General features: G+C 50.6%; 8 protein-coding genes across 8 annotated transcripts; 4 read left to right on the forward strand and 4 right to left on the reverse strand.

Annotated features, from left to right (window-relative positions):
• Positions 1–199: 199 nt before the first annotated feature.
• On the forward strand, positions 200–1,297 carry HO173_010844 (uncharacterized protein; the record flags this gene model as incomplete). The annotated part of the gene is made up of 2 exons (XM_037312729.1): positions 200–241; positions 299–1,297. The coding sequence occupies 2 exons, from the start codon at positions 200–202 to the stop codon at positions 1,295–1,297; spliced, it is 1,041 nt and encodes a 346-aa protein (XP_037160369.1).
• A 476-nt stretch (positions 1,298–1,773) lies between these two features.
• Positions 1,774–2,623, reverse strand: HO173_010845 (uncharacterized protein; the record flags this gene model as incomplete). The annotated part of the gene is made up of 4 exons (XM_037312730.1): positions 1,774–1,832; positions 1,929–2,426; positions 2,490–2,515; positions 2,571–2,623. The coding sequence occupies 4 exons, from the start codon at positions 2,621–2,623 to the stop codon at positions 1,774–1,776; spliced, it is 636 nt and encodes a 211-aa protein (XP_037160370.1).
• Positions 2,624–2,882: 259 nt separating this feature from the next.
• HO173_010846 (uncharacterized protein) lies at positions 2,883–4,280 on the forward strand (the record flags this gene model as incomplete). Its single annotated transcript, XM_037312731.1, has 3 exons — positions 2,883–3,016; positions 3,076–4,017; positions 4,067–4,280. The coding sequence occupies 3 exons, from the start codon at positions 2,883–2,885 to the stop codon at positions 4,278–4,280; spliced, it is 1,290 nt and encodes a 429-aa protein (XP_037160371.1).
• A 719-nt stretch (positions 4,281–4,999) lies between these two features.
• HO173_010847 (uncharacterized protein) lies at positions 5,000–9,133 on the forward strand (the record flags this gene model as incomplete). Its single annotated transcript, XM_037312732.1, has 3 exons — positions 5,000–5,270; positions 5,319–5,486; positions 5,541–9,133. The coding sequence occupies 3 exons, from the start codon at positions 5,000–5,002 to the stop codon at positions 9,131–9,133; spliced, it is 4,032 nt and encodes a 1,343-aa protein (XP_037160372.1).
• Positions 9,134–9,578: 445 nt separating this feature from the next.
• Positions 9,579–10,115, reverse strand: HO173_010848 (uncharacterized protein; the record flags this gene model as incomplete). Its single annotated transcript, XM_037312733.1, has 1 exon — positions 9,579–10,115. One exon carries the CDS (start codon positions 10,113–10,115, stop codon positions 9,579–9,581), a length of 537 nt encoding a protein of 178 aa, XP_037160373.1.
• A 426-nt stretch (positions 10,116–10,541) lies between these two features.
• Positions 10,542–12,813, forward strand: HO173_010849 (uncharacterized protein; the record flags this gene model as incomplete). Its single annotated transcript, XM_037312734.1, has 2 exons — positions 10,542–10,605; positions 10,658–12,813. 2 exons carry the CDS (start codon positions 10,542–10,544, stop codon positions 12,811–12,813), a joined length of 2,220 nt encoding a protein of 739 aa, XP_037160374.1.
• Positions 12,814–12,958: 145 nt separating this feature from the next.
• On the reverse strand, positions 12,959–14,955 carry HO173_010850 (uncharacterized protein; the record flags this gene model as incomplete). Its single annotated transcript, XM_037312735.1, has 5 exons — positions 12,959–14,337; positions 14,389–14,423; positions 14,479–14,546; positions 14,762–14,789; positions 14,873–14,955. The coding sequence occupies 5 exons, from the start codon at positions 14,953–14,955 to the stop codon at positions 12,959–12,961; spliced, it is 1,593 nt and encodes a 530-aa protein (XP_037160375.1).
• A 479-nt stretch (positions 14,956–15,434) lies between these two features.
• Positions 15,435–16,755, reverse strand: HO173_010851 (uncharacterized protein; the record flags this gene model as incomplete). Its single annotated transcript, XM_037312736.1, has 4 exons — positions 15,435–15,938; positions 16,149–16,344; positions 16,582–16,661; positions 16,729–16,755. The coding sequence occupies 4 exons, from the start codon at positions 16,753–16,755 to the stop codon at positions 15,435–15,437; spliced, it is 807 nt and encodes a 268-aa protein (XP_037160376.1).
• Between the last annotated feature and the right edge of the window lie 85 nt (positions 16,756–16,840).

Consider the following 16,840-nt stretch of genomic DNA (forward strand, 5'->3'; position numbering starts at 1 on the left):
CCGAACACATGTTTCTGTACTTTTTTTTCCCGCCTCTCGTTTCTACCCCAAATCACTCTCCCTTTCTCCGGCATAGAACTTCTCTCTCCGCTTCTTCTTATTCTTCTTCTTCTTCTTCTTCCTCCTCCTCCTCCTCCTCCTCCTCCTCCTCCTCCTCCTGTCCTCTTCTTTTGATTCTTCTCCAAAGTAGGCCGTCAACATGGGCTTCCCTGCTCGCATTTTCCGCATACCGCGACCCAAAGTCAGAACATATCTCCTGTTCCCCGCCTCTAACATGTCAGCTAATGCTTCAGCCCAGACCTTCCTCTACCTAATGTCCCTTCGGACCGGCACCGAACTTTCCACTTTGTCGCTCCTACTTAACAAAGTCTCTGGCCTCTATGGCCTCCTCGCCCTTCTGACCGGCCTTCACCTCTCTCCTCTCCAACTCTCCATGTACATCTACTCGCTTTTCGCACTTCTCATTACAATCCTCCTAGCGCCTCATATTCGAACACAGAGTCCCTTCCACTGCCTTGCGCTTGCTACATTCTACATACTTGATAGTATCATAAACGCTGCTTACACGGCCGCATTTGGCATAACGTGGTTTCTCGTCATTTCGCAGCACCATAGCGATGCGAATGGAGGCAAGGCGCCTGGCGCTGGCGGTGAAACGATTGGTGATACAGCAGGCTTTACGAGTCCCGAGTTCAACGTCAGCCATGTCGATGTGGCTGTAGGACCGGACCAGGGCGTCCCTGGTCATAAGAATGAGGCGGTCACTTCAGGCTCTTTGGGATCTCCAGCTACTACTGCAGCGTCACCCAGCCTAGGTGATGGCGTGCTGCAGCCGGAAAGTATTAGTAGCATCGTTGCCATCTGTGCGCTATGGGCGATCCGAGTCTACTTCGTGCTCATCATTATGAGCTACGCACGCTTGGTATTACGGAGGTATGTGGCGTCTACCTCGCGGACCGGTATCGGGAGCAAGTTATCAGGGCTCATAGAGGACCCATTCGCCATACACCTGCCCGAGGGCAAAGGCTGGAGGGGTAGGCTAGGGCGGGTAATGATAAGTGTGGGAAGAGGATACTGGTTGGGGAGCGAGGAGGGTGATGATGCATGGATGAACGACGAGGTGGCAATGGGTAGGATGAAGAGGAGAGAACCAGCCCAGGGGGCTAGTGATGCGCCTGGAGTCGTAGAGCGAGAACGCCGAAGACGCAGCGGAACTGGGCCTCCGCCTCCAATGCCACAATTACAAGGAGGACAGGGGCAACATTTGAGGGTTCAAGAAGTGAGAGACGGGAAGTAAAGATGACTTGCGTCAGCCGGCTGGAAATATTCAAACTTCCCGTCGTGGTTGATGTTATTCTGGGACTCAGGCGTTGCGGCAATGAGGGCGTTTTCCAAAGTTCAAGCCAGATCTTTCTTCTCATGAAGTCGATTCCAGAACCGCTGCATCTTCGTGAAAGAAATTTACCAGCGGAGGAGACGACACGAAGCCAATTACTGATGAGAAGCACAGGCATCATATAATATCAATACATAGTGCAGTGATCTGTACTGTTTACTGGACTGCTGAGTATCTGCAGACTGGATGAAAAGCTAGTCCAAACAACGCTTGCTTCTCATGTCCCATTCGGCATGCAGCGTTGGACCACCCAGGCCGAACGCCATGCCAAAGCAACATCGAATGCCAACGACCAATGATATACTATAAACCTTGGTATCATCACCCGCTATTACTATGCATAATTCTCTTGCAATTAACCATCTTCCCGACCTCCACTAGCAAGCGCATCCGTCGTTGCCCTCTGGTTTCGATGGGTTGATATTCACATCGATCACTGCGCTATTGTTAGCCATACATTATCTTGTTGTCTTACCGCTTGGGCATTCGCAATCTCTCGGGCTGAGCTGTTTCTGGCGCTGGGAGAACGTACTCTGACTCTCCCCTCCCGCCGCTCCACCCTCTCCTTCCATGCCCGGAAGTGCCTGAGCAATCCTTCTGAAAAGTCCCTTGACATTTGCTCCCACCTTCGCACTAGTCTCCACAAAAAGTGCACCACATCTCTTCGCCTCCTCCTCGCCCATCTGACTGCTGACCTCCCTCTTGTCACCCAGATCCGTCTTGTTTCCCACTAGCACAATAATGACATCTTGTCCCCTTTCGCCTCTCACATCGTCGACCCATTTTCTCGTATTGTGGAAAGATTTGAGATTTGAAATATCGTAGACGACTACTGCGACGGAGCTGTCACGGATGTATGAGGGAATTAGACTGCGGAACCTTTCCTGGCCAGCGGTGTCCCATAACTGCAAGCGTACAGTCCGGTCTTCGAGGTACATTGTTTTAGAAAGGAAGTCTATGCCGATGGTGGCTTGGTACATGTTGTCGAAGGAATCGTACATAAAGCGGGTTATTAATGATGTTTTGCCAACTGAATGGGGAAAGCGCATACATTAGTGATAACAATTCTGCGATGGACTCGGACAAGTCTTACCACTTTGTTCGCCCAGGAAGACAAGCCTACAACATCGTCAACATTGCTCGAAATGCAATGAGGCAGCAATAGGGGACTCACTTGAATTTCTTCAAGGGATTCGAGTACGAGCCCACGGTTGATTGCGACGCCATGATGGCTAAAATCGAAAAGAAACGAATTAATTAAAGAAGACAGAAGGAGAGGCAGCGAAGAGAAGACAAGACAAGAGAAGATGATGCTTTTGGTCGTTCAAACAAAGACATTGATGGGTTCCTGGACTCGGCGGAACATTTTGTCGGGCCGGAAAGGCGCTAGTGATTCGCTACAACTTGCTTTCCACATTGATGCGATTAAACAGTTGTGCTGGTCCTGTAAGAACAAGATTCTATCCTTAAGACGTTACGCCTGATTATGGGACCGTCTAAAGAAGCGCCTCAGCAGCACAAGCAGCCGTCCCGCAAAGGCAAAAAGGCGTGGAGAAAAAATGTCGATGTGACCGATGTACAGGCCGGTCTCGAGGATGTACGACAGGAAGTGATCAAAGGGTTGGTACCCTCAATTGTAAATATAGCTGGTTCTTGAGTCAGATCTGACAGAATTACAGTGGTATTATAGCCGAAAAGCCTTCTGATTCCCTCTTTACCCTAGACACCAAAGGCTCGGAAGCCATCCAAAAATCTTACAACAAAATCCACAAACCCCTCAAAGCGGATCAAATCCTTGCTGAGCGTTCTGCCACTCCGGCTATCGATGGTCGAAAACGTTCTGCAGTAACCGATGGAGTACTTCAGCCCAGCACTAAGAGAAGGAAGAATAGTGTTAGTTCTAGAGAATACGAGCGGCTTCGAGAGGTCGCATATGGGAGCCAGACTGTCAAAGACATCATCAAGAACGATGGCGCGCCTGATCATGATCCATGGGCCGTGAAGCGATCGGAGGCGGACGAACAAGATCCCAAGTTTTCGTACCTGGACAAGACGAAGCCCATTAAGGCCCCGACTACATTGAAGGAGGCACCTGTCTCTTTAATAGCAGGATCACGCAATGTTCCTGCGGTAACTGCGCCGAAGTCGGGAACAAGTTACAACCCAACTTTCCAAGAGTGGGATGCCCTGCTCGTAGCCGAGGGCCAGAGAGAGGTTGAAGCCGAGAAGAAGCGTCGCAGAGAAGCAGAGCTTGAGCAGAAGAGACTGGACCGCATAGCTGCGGCTGAAACCGAGCGAGAAACTGACATACAGACTGAGGATGAGTCGGCGTGGGAAGGGTTTGAGAGCGATAACGAAGGTGCAGAGAGGTTGAAAAAGCGTAGGCCGGAGAGGAAGACGCCGGCCGAGAGGAATAAAGTGAAGAGGAGGAAAGAAGCAGAGAGGAGGGAGAAGTGGGAGAAGCAAATGAAGGAGAGAGAGAAGCAGCAGAGACGGATTGGGGAAATTGCAAGGCAGATGAAAAACGAGGCGAAGGCTAGAGCTCTGGTGAAGGCCGAGCTTGAGAAGCCTGAGGAGGTGGATGACCGGGTACTGAGACGGAGGAGGTTTGGAAAGGACGCGTAAGTCAGGTTAGGTGGTATACCCAACAAGTGTTGACGATTTGGATAGGCTTCCAGAACCTCCATTGGAGCTGATCTTACCGGAGGAGCTGCAAGATTCCCTGCGACTGCTCAAGCCGGAGGGTAATCTACTCAAGGACCGATTCCGAAATATTCTGGTCAGCGGTAAGATGGAGACCAGAAAGCCAATCCAGCAGCCGAAGAAGAAGCGTGTATCGTATACTGAGAAGTGGTCATACAAAGACTGGGATCTGGTTACATAACTGACGCTTGGGTGCGGCGGCTGACAGAAGGGTGCTGTCTCCACAAGACAGCTCTGAAGCCAGTGGACATGTAACAGAGACATAGCCAGGTTTTCGGATCAGCACTACGGTACATAACAATATCCCCTCACTTCGGTCCGTAGGCTCCAAAAGAACGCATGTTTTCCCCACAAAGATGAAGAGACGGACCTGAGTCTGGAAAATGGGCCTTCAGCGACTGTATAGGGGCACTTTTTGTTGCTGAAAATGCCGAAAGGTCGCAACAAGGTTACGAACGGTCAAGTGCACGAGGAATACCGAGTGAGATGGATTTTAATTAGAGACATGTGCACTTTTTTATAATGACCTCCATAGAAATCCCTCCAACCAGTGGAACACTCATTAACAACACAAATACAACTGCTTTGGTGATAATGTTCGTGGAATATAAATTTCATGGTCTTGGATCTTGAATTGACATAGCTGTCAATACCTTGAAGCTAAATATCTGACATTGACGTTAAACGAGGAATCAAGACATCTGTGACCGTCAAAGCCCATTAGCTTTCGATTTTGTGCCAAGACTCCTGTAGACACTAAGGTAGTCAAAGCCAAACCAACCTAAGAACATCTTGCGTTCGAGTCACTCAGACATCAACACAAGGCGAGCTATCACCATATCTTCGGTGCTCATCCAGCCCTCACTCAACGTACCCTGCCGACACCGAATCTCACTACGTATGTCATCTATCGACCATGTACCTGAGCAGGAAACAGCCGACGCACCGGCGGAGCAGATAGCAGTGGATGGCAGTATTGGCTCAGATACCGACACAGGCGGACCTCCTCAGTCAGAAGCTACAAGTAAGGATGAATCAGATACTAAGCACCATGCTCGATCCAACTCTGTCAAAAAGCCTGCAACATTCAAGGCGGTATCAGTTACGAAGAACTTCCTTGCAAAAGCGGGCACGCCGACCGCGTCAGCTGCCAAAACCAACGGCGATAATGGTGACACACTACTCTCCAAATCTAGAAAATGGAAGCTGATAGCCAAAGCTACAAACCCAGCGATCACGGGCAACACCCTTCCACCAGCACCCCGACCCCGGCTCGTCGCTAAGACCGCAAGTGGAAACAAGGTATCAGCACCCAAGCCTTCGCATTTCGGAACTAAGCACGGAGCATCTGGTCCAGACCCAATGCAAGTATGGAACAGGAACAGAGGTAAGATGTACCCTGGATAGCTAGCCCATTCGCCGATTCTGATACGATTTGTAGCCGCCCCCCAACCAGCACAGAAGCACTTTACGGACGAGGAGCTTAAACAGCAGTATGGTATACATCTCGCTACCCGATTGCAGGCGGATGGGGACGGTAAAGAGTCTAAATGGGCGGATATCGATGACGATGAAGATGATTGGGCGCCGGAGACGATTGAATGGAACGATGGCACCAAGATAACACTATCACAAAATGACTCCGCTGCCATCCTTGCAGAGGAACAAGCGGCAGCTTTGATAGCAAAGGAGCGGCAAGCCGAAGAAAACAGGTCTAAGATGTCTGCGCAGCAGATGCCCACCACTACCGTTGGGCCAAACGCGACCGTATTGAAGCCTCGTTCAGCTGCGCAACCCAGGTCTGGGGGACTTGTCCTGAAAACACCTTCAGACAAGCCAACGTTGGTCGCGAAGCCTGCCGCACCGGCGCCTGTCAGGTCTCCATGGGCATCATTGCCCCCCGTTGAAAAGCTTCCTCCTGTCGACATTAACCCTCCAAGCCGTCCTTCTACATCTCGACCGCCACAGAATGATCCATATGGAAATAATGCTTTGCCTCCGCCACCACCACCACCACCTCAAGTAGCCATGGAAATTGCTGCAGACGATTTCACCCGCACAAGGCGGGATACTCAAAACGGGAATCTCGGACAATTATACAATGCGCAATCGGGCCAATATGAGCCAGCCAATACTGGTCGCCGAGGATCTGTTCGGAAAGATCAGAACTTCAGGCCACCGTCCCTACTTCAGAGAGGCTCAACGCACGACCAGCACGGTCCTGCAGAACCGTCCGCTGCTTTTCAGACGCATCGATCCGGAAGTCAGCAGGATGGCCCCCTTTGGACTCGGCGAGGTTCTTCCACTGTGAGCGGAGACAGTGGACCTCAAGGTCGCAGAACATCGATGAATAAGGGAACAGACCTGCCGAAAATACCCCATGACCTGCTTCAGCAGCGCCGAGAGTCACAGCCCTTACAGTCCCCGTCAACTCCTGGCTTTGGACCAAACCAAGTTTCACAGCGCGCATCCTCTCCAGCTCAGCAACTACCCCACTCAGCCGTGCAATCTCCTGGTATACAGCACTCTCAACTGTCACAAGAGCCTGGCTCTGCTACCGGACCACCATACCAAAATAGGAGCCTTGCACCTGAATCTACTGTTCCTAATACGCGTGACGATGTGGCCGCTCAGAAGCAGCTTATGAAGGAAAAGCGAGAATTGGCCATAAAACGCAAGAAGGAGGAAGAGGAGCGAGAAGAGGCGGCAAAGAAAGAGAGGATCCGGTTGAAGATGGAGAAGCTGGGGTTGCCTCCCTTGGAGGAGAAGAAGGAAGTAGAGAAGACAGCAACCGAAAAGAGAGGTGCTGAGTCGGCCAAGGTTGGGCAGAAGGAAACCGAGAAGCTGGAGGCCACGCCAGATATTCGCCAAGCTCCTTCGCAGCTGCAAGAAGCATCCCCGTCTATGCCGCTTTCGCCACCCAAACCGCCAGTGCTTGATGCGTCCGGAACGCCTCAGCAATATGGGATGATGAGAGTGCATGGTACCCCCTCAAATAACATACCTCAACCTGGTAGCGAACGTCTGGTCGTGGAGAAGACTAGGGTTCAGGCTCCAAGTCAGCTGATCTCACCGCCGGGTCTAGAAGCCAAAGCTGAACAAAATGAGCAACTACCATCGCCAATGGTCAACGGGGTCCATAAGCAGACGGATCCTCCCTCTCAAAAAACCCCTCCTGATGTTCAGCATCTGGTTCGAGAACAAAGACAACCTTGGAACAATGGTTCAAGAGACAACAATGGCTATCCAGGCTGGAACGGACAAAATGCTGGTATGGCGCGAGAACAATCTGTGTCGAATAGCGTATGGGGCCCGCCAACTCAACACAGGACCCTAGGCAACGGTACGTTTGACAGAAGCGTACAGAGGCCGCAGTCAAGGCAGCAAGAGCAGTTTTCATCACCTGCCCTTGCACCGATAGGTCCCCCAAGGCACCTACAGCGACTGCGAGAGGTATCACATGCTCGAGCCAATGACATCAGCCCAACACCGATGGTTGAGGACTTCCAAACTATTCCTACTTTCCCTCCTTCTGAAGCTCCCACACCTTCGAGGAGACCCGAGATCACCAGTCGACCGACAAGTGGAGACCATCAGATCTCGCCACCGCAGATTGGCGCAGGGGCACAACCAAGATCTCACATTAGCAATACCGAAGGATCATCAAGCCGTCCAGAACTCCAAAAATCAACCTTAGCTGCCTGGGGTAGTTTCCACGTTGCAGATGCGGAAAAAAATCGTCAAGTTGCACAGCAGCACGCGGCTAAACTTGCGGAGGAAGCACGAACGGGTATACGACAGGAACCTTCGCTACCTGTTATGAACGAGACTTGGCGACAGGTCAAAGTCGATGAACAGGGTGGACAGCGGCATATCATCGGTGTCTCGAGAGTCCAGAATGCCCACGGTCAGAACGTTGCTCCGCAGATCAACGGAGACGTTCGCAGTTCCTCATTCACTAATATGCCGGGTATTGCTCCTGGTATGGCAGCCGGCGTTGGTCGTGGATCGCGTTTCTTTCCTAGTGCAGGAAGAGGCATTCAACCGCATTTTCAAGGAGTTCCACCGTTCTTGCAAGGCTATGCTCGGTCCCCGTCACCTCCACCACCGGACAATGACATTCATCCAGTGTTTACAGGTGACCGAGGACGCCCACTGGTCAATCTTCCCTTCATGAAGGAAAAGCCAAAAGTGAGGCTACCGCCCTCCGTCGTGTCTCCAGCCCAGTCTCCAAAAATGGCAGAAGTACGAGTAACGCCCTTGCGCGCGGCATCGCAACCACTTGTCAATAATCCCTCGTGGCAAGATAGGTTCAATGGGCTCCTGGGTGTCAAGAAGACTTCGCCGGAGAAGAAGTTTGCTCATGTGGCCGAATTTTCTGCTACGAAAGTCCCACTGGACTCGCCGGAAGTCCAGGTCTCCGCATCTGTTTCACTTCCTCCCAAGAATGGTGAGACGACTAACCGGTCACTTGAAGTGTATTCCAAAGCCATGGAAGATGAAGAAGCTCTTTTCGAAAACCGTGAATTTGGATCGCTTCCAGCTGTACTGATCCCGAGCAAAGCACCAGAGATTGGGTGGTCGCCTGCCAAGTCTATGAGAAGAGGCCAGTACAAACAGTCCAGATTGAGCAGGGAAGTCGAAGCTACCAGCAAAGAGCCCTTGATGATGTATAAGGAGCTCACCGCCAACAATGGAGTTCCCTTAATCTTTGTCAATTTGGCTGGCATGACAGCCTCGAAATCCGTGCCCTTACCTCGGTCAAACGCACAGAATCCAGGCCATGGAATGCAACGCCCACGGAACGCTTCAGGAAACATAAAGCCGGGCAAATCCTACAAGCCTCGAGATATTTCAGGAAGCTACGGCCACAACCCAGGTCACAACTCAACTCACAACCCAAGCCACAACCCAAAGAACTCCCACGGTGGACCTCAGAGGAACATCGCGCAAGGTGGCCCAAATCCACAGACACGACAGTCTAACAAGAATCAATCCGCTTGGGGCCCGCGTCCCACAAATGCGGTTCACTAATAGCCGCGACTGTTTGTTTTTTTTCTCGATGTGGGATGAAAGACTCGATCCCTTGAATCCTTCGTGGGTACTCTCAAAGGGCCGGTGTCGGTCACGAAAACCTAACATGGGCCATTATCCCTCACTCTCAAACATGTCTTTCGCCTCTCATCACACGAGGCTCTCACGTGCGCACATCAGCCAGGGGTTTAGCGTGTTTGTTTTTTGGCTTTCGCCACAGGTGAAGGCGCTTACTCTTCGGCTGAGATTATTCGCTTCCAAAGGTACTCTCATGTTTTTCTCCACATACAAGGGGAAAGAACGGGTTAGTGGGATACAGCATTTGTAATTGCAGAAAAATGCATGGGAACCAGAGTCTCAAATACAACTAAGCATGTGCACACTATACTGGGTCCCGTATTGGACAGCAAAATGGCTGATTCATAATCGTTTTCTCCACCCCCTGTCACTTCCCGCTTCGTCTTTTTCTGCTCTCTTTCCCGGACTCTACTTTCCTCTGCTTGTCCCACTCCTTTTGCTTTTTCAGAAATTCTGCCTTCTTCGCCTGATATCCCTTTAGAGCCCTAGCTCTATCCCACACTTCCTTGAAGACCCTGGAAGCCTCATCCTTCTCCTTCCATGCCTCAGAACCTTTCCATCCATCACCATTCCCATTTAGCACCTCACCGCTTCCTTCACCCGCTGGGCAATACTTTCTCCCCCCCTTGTGATTGGCATACCGCCTCGCGCGTGTCATGCCCATCTGTAGGAACTTACGCGCCATGTCCATCCCAACGAAGTCATCTTCGTTCTCGTAGTCCAGGAAGGCGGTCCAAAGGTCCGATGAGGATTTCCGAGCCAATCCAGGCGTACGAAAGCGCCAGAGGGGGAGCAGAGCGGATTTGTAGGGTTCGAATGTCAGGACGCCGGTTTCGCCGCGCCCAATTCGATAGCGGGCCCAGGGGGGTTGACAAGATATGGAGGCGGACGGGGATGTGGACATTGCGGAGAAAAGATATTGTATCTGAGGTTAGCTATTTTCGTCCGTGGCGCTTGGGGCTGTCATGGACGATGAAATCGCCAGGAACTACTCCTGACGAGTACAGCTTCGCTGAAACAAGCCGAGGAGCAAGTGTGCTAGAGATTGAGGGACGCCTCGGACAGTAGTCTACTAGGTACCTTAGTCACATGGTGGTACCGTACCTTAGTCTGTGTTTTGAAAACGCCTTGTAAGGCTTATCGATAAGCTCGGGTAATCAGATTCCCAAATTCAAAGAAACGCTCGACACTTTCTTAACTTTACCTACATCTTTCACGAGCAGTCCATCCCGATAGAGGAGCTCAGTGAACAATCAATTTATTCAGCATCAATCTGAGATCACATAGATGGTGCTCCTCCGTTTATTGAAAAGGACAGAAGACCGTTACCATGCCGAAGCCTACAAGACAGAAGACGCCCAAGGGCTCTGGGGCCAAAGCAGACGACCATATCTGTAAGTGTAAACGCCATTAAAAAACAAAATCCCGATTGACTCCTGGTCTCAGCCGATCCCCGATTTGCAAACATCCAGACAGATGCCCGCTTTCGTTTGCCGTCAAAGAAAAGTACCCATGTTCAAATTGACAAGCGCTTCGCGCATATGTTACGTGATGAGAACTTTTCAAGTAGAGCCAAAGTTGATAGATATGGGAGAAAGCTACCAAAGGATGCGGGTAGGAAAGAGCTGGAGAGGTATTATAGAATTGAGGATGAGGATAGCGAGGGTGCAGATGGGGAGCGGGGTGAGGATGAGGATGAGAAGATTCAACAGGAATTGGAGAGGGTCAAGACAGGAGATGAAGATCTCTCTTCATCCTCGGACGATAGCTCGTCCGACGGTGACGAGCTGGATGAGGCGGAGGAAGATGAGGTGTTTGGACTCCTAGACCAGAATGAGGGCGAAGGCGGCATACCAAAAGGAGAGGTCTCGTCACGCCTAGCGGTGGTCAATCTGGATTGGGATAACATACGAGCGGCCGATCTCATGGCTGTTTTCTCAAGTTTCGTGCCCAGCAGCGGCCGGATTTCAAACGTTTCTATATACCCAAGCGAATTTGGCAAGGATCGTATGCATAGAGAAGAAATGGAAGGCCCCCCAAAAGAAATTTTTGGTCAAAGTGGATCAAGGGCCCTACAAGATGACCAATCGTCCAGCTCTGAAGATGGAGGCCAAGAAGAGGAAGACAAGGGTGACGAGGCAGAGGACGAGAGGATTAAGAACTCCATACTGAAGGAGGACCAGGGTTTGGAGTTCAACTCTGCGAAATTACGCCGCTATCAACTTGAACGGTTACGGTACTACTACGCAGTACTTACTTGCTCTTCTGTTTCCGTCGCCGAGGCAATCTACAACGCCGTTGATGGCACTGAATATCTCACAACAGCCAACTTCTTTGACCTACGGTACATACCTGATGAGACGGAATTTTTGGATGAGAAGCCACGAGATGAGTGTGCGAGGATCCCTGATGGCTACAGGCCCAGCGAATTTGTGACAGATGCCCTGCAGCACAGCAAAGTCAGACTCACATGGGACGGGGATGACGGAACCAGAAAAGAAGCACAAAAGAGGGCATTTGCTGGCAGCCGAGCCGACATCGACGAGAATGATCTTAAGGCGTATCTTGGCAGCGACAGCTCTGAAGATGAAGCACCTGAACCCTTCGTCGTCGATGCTACCTCTGCAAGTGCGGTCAACGGCGATCATATAGACTCCAAAACACCAAAGGGTCCTAAATTATCCAAGAAAGATGCGGAGCGTCAAAAGATGCGTGCACTCCTCGGCCTTCAGTCAGAACCAGTTTCATTAAAAAAGTCGAACGTAGAGAAGAGCGCCCCTGTAGGGGACATGCAGATTACATTTTCGTCGGGACTATCATCAGAACCGAACAAGGGCTCCGTTTTTGAGAACGAGCCAGAGCGAGACGAGACTACAGTCGAGAAATATGTCCGCAAGGAAAAAGAGCGAAAAGCCCGACGGAAAGAGAAGTCCAAGCACAAGACTGACTCCGATGATGCAACAGCGGATCAGGTAGAAGAAGTTCAGCCATCTGGCGACCAGCCAGGTGCAGAAGATCCAGCGACCCAGGATCTCGGATTCTCAGATCCCTTCTTTACTGCCCCCTCCCATGACAAAGCCACAACCACCGCCCAACGCAAAGCCGAGAAGCGTCAGAAACGCGAACAACGAGCTGCCGACGAAGCAGCCTCCGCAGCTAAACGCGCTGAGCTTGAGCTCTTGATGATCGACGAGAAGACAGGTGCTCAGAACATAAATCACTTTGATATGAACGAGAGTGCGAGAGCAGAGAAAGCGTCGAAGAAGAAGAAATCGAAGAAGCGGCTGAGCGAGAGGGAGAAAGAGGCGTTGGCAGTGAAGGAAAAAAGTGCTTTCGAGATGGATGTTGGGGATGAGAGGTTTAAGGATGTTTTCCGGAGGAGTGATTTTGCCATTGATCCGAGCCACCCAAGGTTTAAGGGGACGGAGGGGATGAAGCAATTGCTGGAGGAGGGGAGGAAGAAGAGGAGTTCAGGGGTTGTGGAGGACGAAGAGGATGGGAGGCGGGGGAAGAAGGCGAGGAGGAAAGAGGTGGATGAGGGAGAGATGGATGATGTACAGAGGCTGGTCAACAGGGTGAAATCAAAGACGAAGGGCCAGTAAACCGTAGCTTTGGAAAATTCACCTGGCTCTCCACCCAAATTTGTGTGTGACCATGACTTTTCATGATGACGATAACCTTGCTTTGATATCCAAGACTCCACGCTTAAGATATCGCTCACAGTTCGCAAAAACACGATAGATCACCTTACCAATTCCACGTCCTCGAACTGGCCGTAAACACAGGCGGCTTCCACATGAGCCTGTCCGGCTCAATCCTCCTTCTCGCAATCCCCTTTGCTTTCTCCTTCGCCTTCGCCTTCTCCTTCGCCTCCAACACAGCCTCGGTGAGGACAATGACATGCTGTCCCTTGCTGTACCTCAGCATGTTCAGGTTTTGCAGTGTGTGCAGCACGTCGTTTGTCGTCATAGCGCTGAGTGCGCCTATCTCCTCTACCGAGATTTCACCGCTGCCTTTGCCGTCTTTGCCGGTCTTTTCATGTTCGACGAGGGCGTCTGTGACGGTTTCGGCCCAGTAAGCGCGGTAGCCTAGGAGACCAAGATCGGAGAGCGGTTTTTCGGGTGATCCCAGTTTGGCTTCGCGTTTGGAAAGCTCGTAGCTGAATGCTATCAGAAGTTTCCCAAAGCCCTTTCTTTGGTATTGTGGTAATGTAAGGATGCAGGCTACATTGTACCCCTCGGCTGATTCCTTTTCTTTGCTGAAGTAGCCAACTAGATGACATCCGTGTGGATCGCGAGTTGTCATGCAGTAAAACAAAAAAGGATCGACGTCGTAGTAAAGTGTTTTGTGGTCTAGGAAGAGTTTACTGAGTAGGCAAAGGTTACGACACCATCGACGTTGCCGGCGGCCATCAATTTCGAAGAAAGATACCGAAGAGTCGCGATAGATTTCGTTTCCTGGAGGATGGAGAAGGGTGCATTTTGCACGATGCCGAGTGAAGGTCTGAAGAGAGGCGAAATAACTCAGACAGAATTCGCAGATATGAATAGTGTCTGCGGCAGTGAAGTTGGAAGGATAGGGCGAGAAATACCAAGGCTCCATTTCGAAAGCACCCATTTGAATACGGTCAAGATTTCGCACACGGGAGATTTCTGTTTGGTTCTGGGTCATGCTACCACCCGTGCGAAGCTTCTCAATTTCTTCTTCACGCGAGTAGGGAGCATTATGCTGTGGATTCGAAGCTTTGGCGGCAGCGGCAGCATCTTGAATATCAACGAGATCGAGCTCTGAATCTTCGCCTTTAGGGGTACCCGTAATGATTTCGGGGGCAATAACGGAGATGGAGTTGTCACTGCCAGGGCGGTTTTCCTTGCCTCCCACTAGGGAAGGCCGCACTGCTTTAGATGCATTGCCGGAGGTAGTACTTAGTTCTGGGGTGTCGGAACTCTTGCGGCTTGCGGCTGCTGTGGTGGACGTTCGCGGCCGTTTCTGGCCCGCGGTAGATTTGGGTAGAGTAGCGGATTTTGGAGCTGGAGCGGTTGATTTTTGGGATTTCTTGGTGGGGGCTTCGGGTTGTGGCCACTCGACTTCTTGTGAGAGGTCGAGACGAGATGCCGGCACCCATTCTGTGGAAATTCAGTGAGGTTATGATGATGGATGAGAGCTCGTGAACATACCATCGAGACGTTTGTTGAAGTCTTCGTAGTGGACGCTTAGTTTCGAAAGGTCAATAGAGCACTGACTTTTAGAGATCAGATTCAACGTACTAGAAGGTAGGTTCTCCTTTCTTGCTTTCTTTTATTGACAAGATTTCAGCTTTCCTTTTCTCGCCATCCTTTGGTGCAAGTTAGGATGTCAGCTGATTTGATTTTGTCTCCTGATGAGAAGAGGCTCCCGTGGAGGGATAGCACTTATACGACATGAGAGGCATAAGTCAAAATTTGGGGGATGGTGTGCGAGCCAACACAAAGGCACACGGTTCATAACTTAGGGATGATCAGAGTGGAAGGCCAAGCGGACTGTCGCAAAATAATGAAATTTCCCACCCACTTTTCCCACGAAAGCCTTGACCCCGATCCTGAAAATTCATGATATTAGCAACTGAAGTGACAACACCATGGATCATGAATATATCATCGATGCCATCAATTGATTGTATACCTCAAGGTGTTGATCGTCGCCATGCCCTTTTCCACCGTATCTGGTGTACTAGTCCGCTCTGGGGATCCATCTCTTGGTGCCATATTTGTCGCACGACTTCTGAGTACAGTTTCCCTGAGTTTGAGGATGAAATAGTCGTGATTCGAATTTTGCTGGATGAATTCGTGTTCAAGAAGGTTGAGCTTCTTGCGACGTTTTCAGGTAGGTTGATAGGGCTGAGGCGGTGAAAGTTGTCTTTGAGTACGAGTAATAAGGTATTTGCTCTTTCAATTTACGCTTCAACACACCACCAAGAGTCTAAGACCCATATTTTACGGTAGCACGGTAAGTTGCCAAACAATTGCACCTTGTCTATAAAGGCAAGCTTGGTAAGAGTGATATTTGCGCGGGTCATGTGACTTGCATTAAATTTGCATTAATGCTCGGCCTGCAGGCCGCGGCCCCTCAGACTGCTCTGATGGAATCTACACCAATGCATCATTTCCGTAAACATCGTAGCCTCATGACACATAGCGCTCACACTTCCTAAACTCCTCGCTCCACCAAAGTACGGCAAACGCTTTTAGTAAGGGCCCCACCCGGTCACCATGGGATCAGCAGCTTGGCGGAGAGAGCTACCATTTTGGGAACTCTCGTGGCCGTTATGTGCAGGATCAAAGCCAAGCTCAATACGTTCCGGAAGATGCTCTTTCTTTGCTTGTATAGCCTTCTGGTTTGCCCAAGACCGATAATTGACAAGGTCATAGAGTGTTGCTTTGGTACGTTCACCCTGGCTCAGCAGTAGGGCTTGATTGACCCGCTGGGCCACCTCTTGACGTAGAGCTGGATCGAGCAACGCTGCCAGAGGAGGTGCGAGATTATCTGGCGGGAAAATAAGTAAGGCCATTGTGCGCTCAAGGTCCTCTAAGAATTCCTGATTCGTAGGGGCACGTGGCGCAAGATGTGTAGTAGCGAAGGTCAGGGCAGGAGTGATGTCGCCATCTGGGGTCGCCGTGGCTTTTCGAATGAGTTCGATCAGCTGTAGGCGCAGCAACGAGAAGTGTAGTGCCGAGTCTTGATCAAGGACCTTCAACTGTGATTAGCGTGTTCTCCAATAATGCTTGCAGTATGAAAAAAATTAGGTAACAGAGTAATGCTCAGACTGAAGACTGAAGTAGTTTGAGTTGTTTTCTCATCAACACCCCGAGGGGTCTATGAGTGGTGCATGAACAATATCTAATCATAGCAATGTTGTATGCGCCGAGCACGCAGATGACGACGAGGAGCCTAGGCTTACTTGAGGATTCAACTCATTGATCTTCTCGATCGCACTCTGGATATCTCCTGATGCGATAGCTTCGCGAATCTCCACACGCTCCTGTATCGAGTCCACGTCCAGCTCCGGCTCTATGTTCGCTTCAAGGGCAAACCTCTGAGCAGCTTCAGGGTAGCCTTCGCTTATAAGGTACTCCATAATGACTGCATTGAGATCGCTGGAAGGAGCATACCCAAGTCAGCATTTGTTCGAACTCTGCCGAGTCGCGGCGAGACCGAGTAACAATGTGACATAAGCTCGAGGTTGGTAGGTTCAGAGGAACAAGTTCATAGGTTTTCCGCACGGTGTATCGGAGAGATTCCCAACTTGATTTTGGAGACATCATGGTAGAGAGAAGTAGGAGGGAAAGGCTGGAGTTTCTCATGACGAGTAGGGTATAAGCAGAGCAACGTACGTCTTTGAGAGTTTTACATCCTCGATAGCTTGCTCGAAGGAATGCCGAGGAGGGGTAGGAGTGGACGTTGTGGAAGAAGTCTGCGATTTGGATGGTGGTATTCAGTTATTGGGTGGTGCTTGAATCGTCGAGATTTGTGAGACATACCATAGCGGGTCTTCGAGCGGCTGTCATAGCCAAGGCATTTCTTATCCTTTCTAGCTCACGTCTAGAAGCCTCATGTATCGGCGAGGCTGGCATCAATATGTTATGTGGAAGT

This window comes from Letharia columbiana (assembly GCF_014066305.1).
Source record: "Letharia columbiana isolate WasteWater2 chromosome Unknown Sc0000053_s0, whole genome shotgun sequence".
Classification (NCBI taxonomy): Eukaryota; Fungi; Ascomycota; class Lecanoromycetes; order Lecanorales; family Parmeliaceae; genus Letharia; species Letharia columbiana.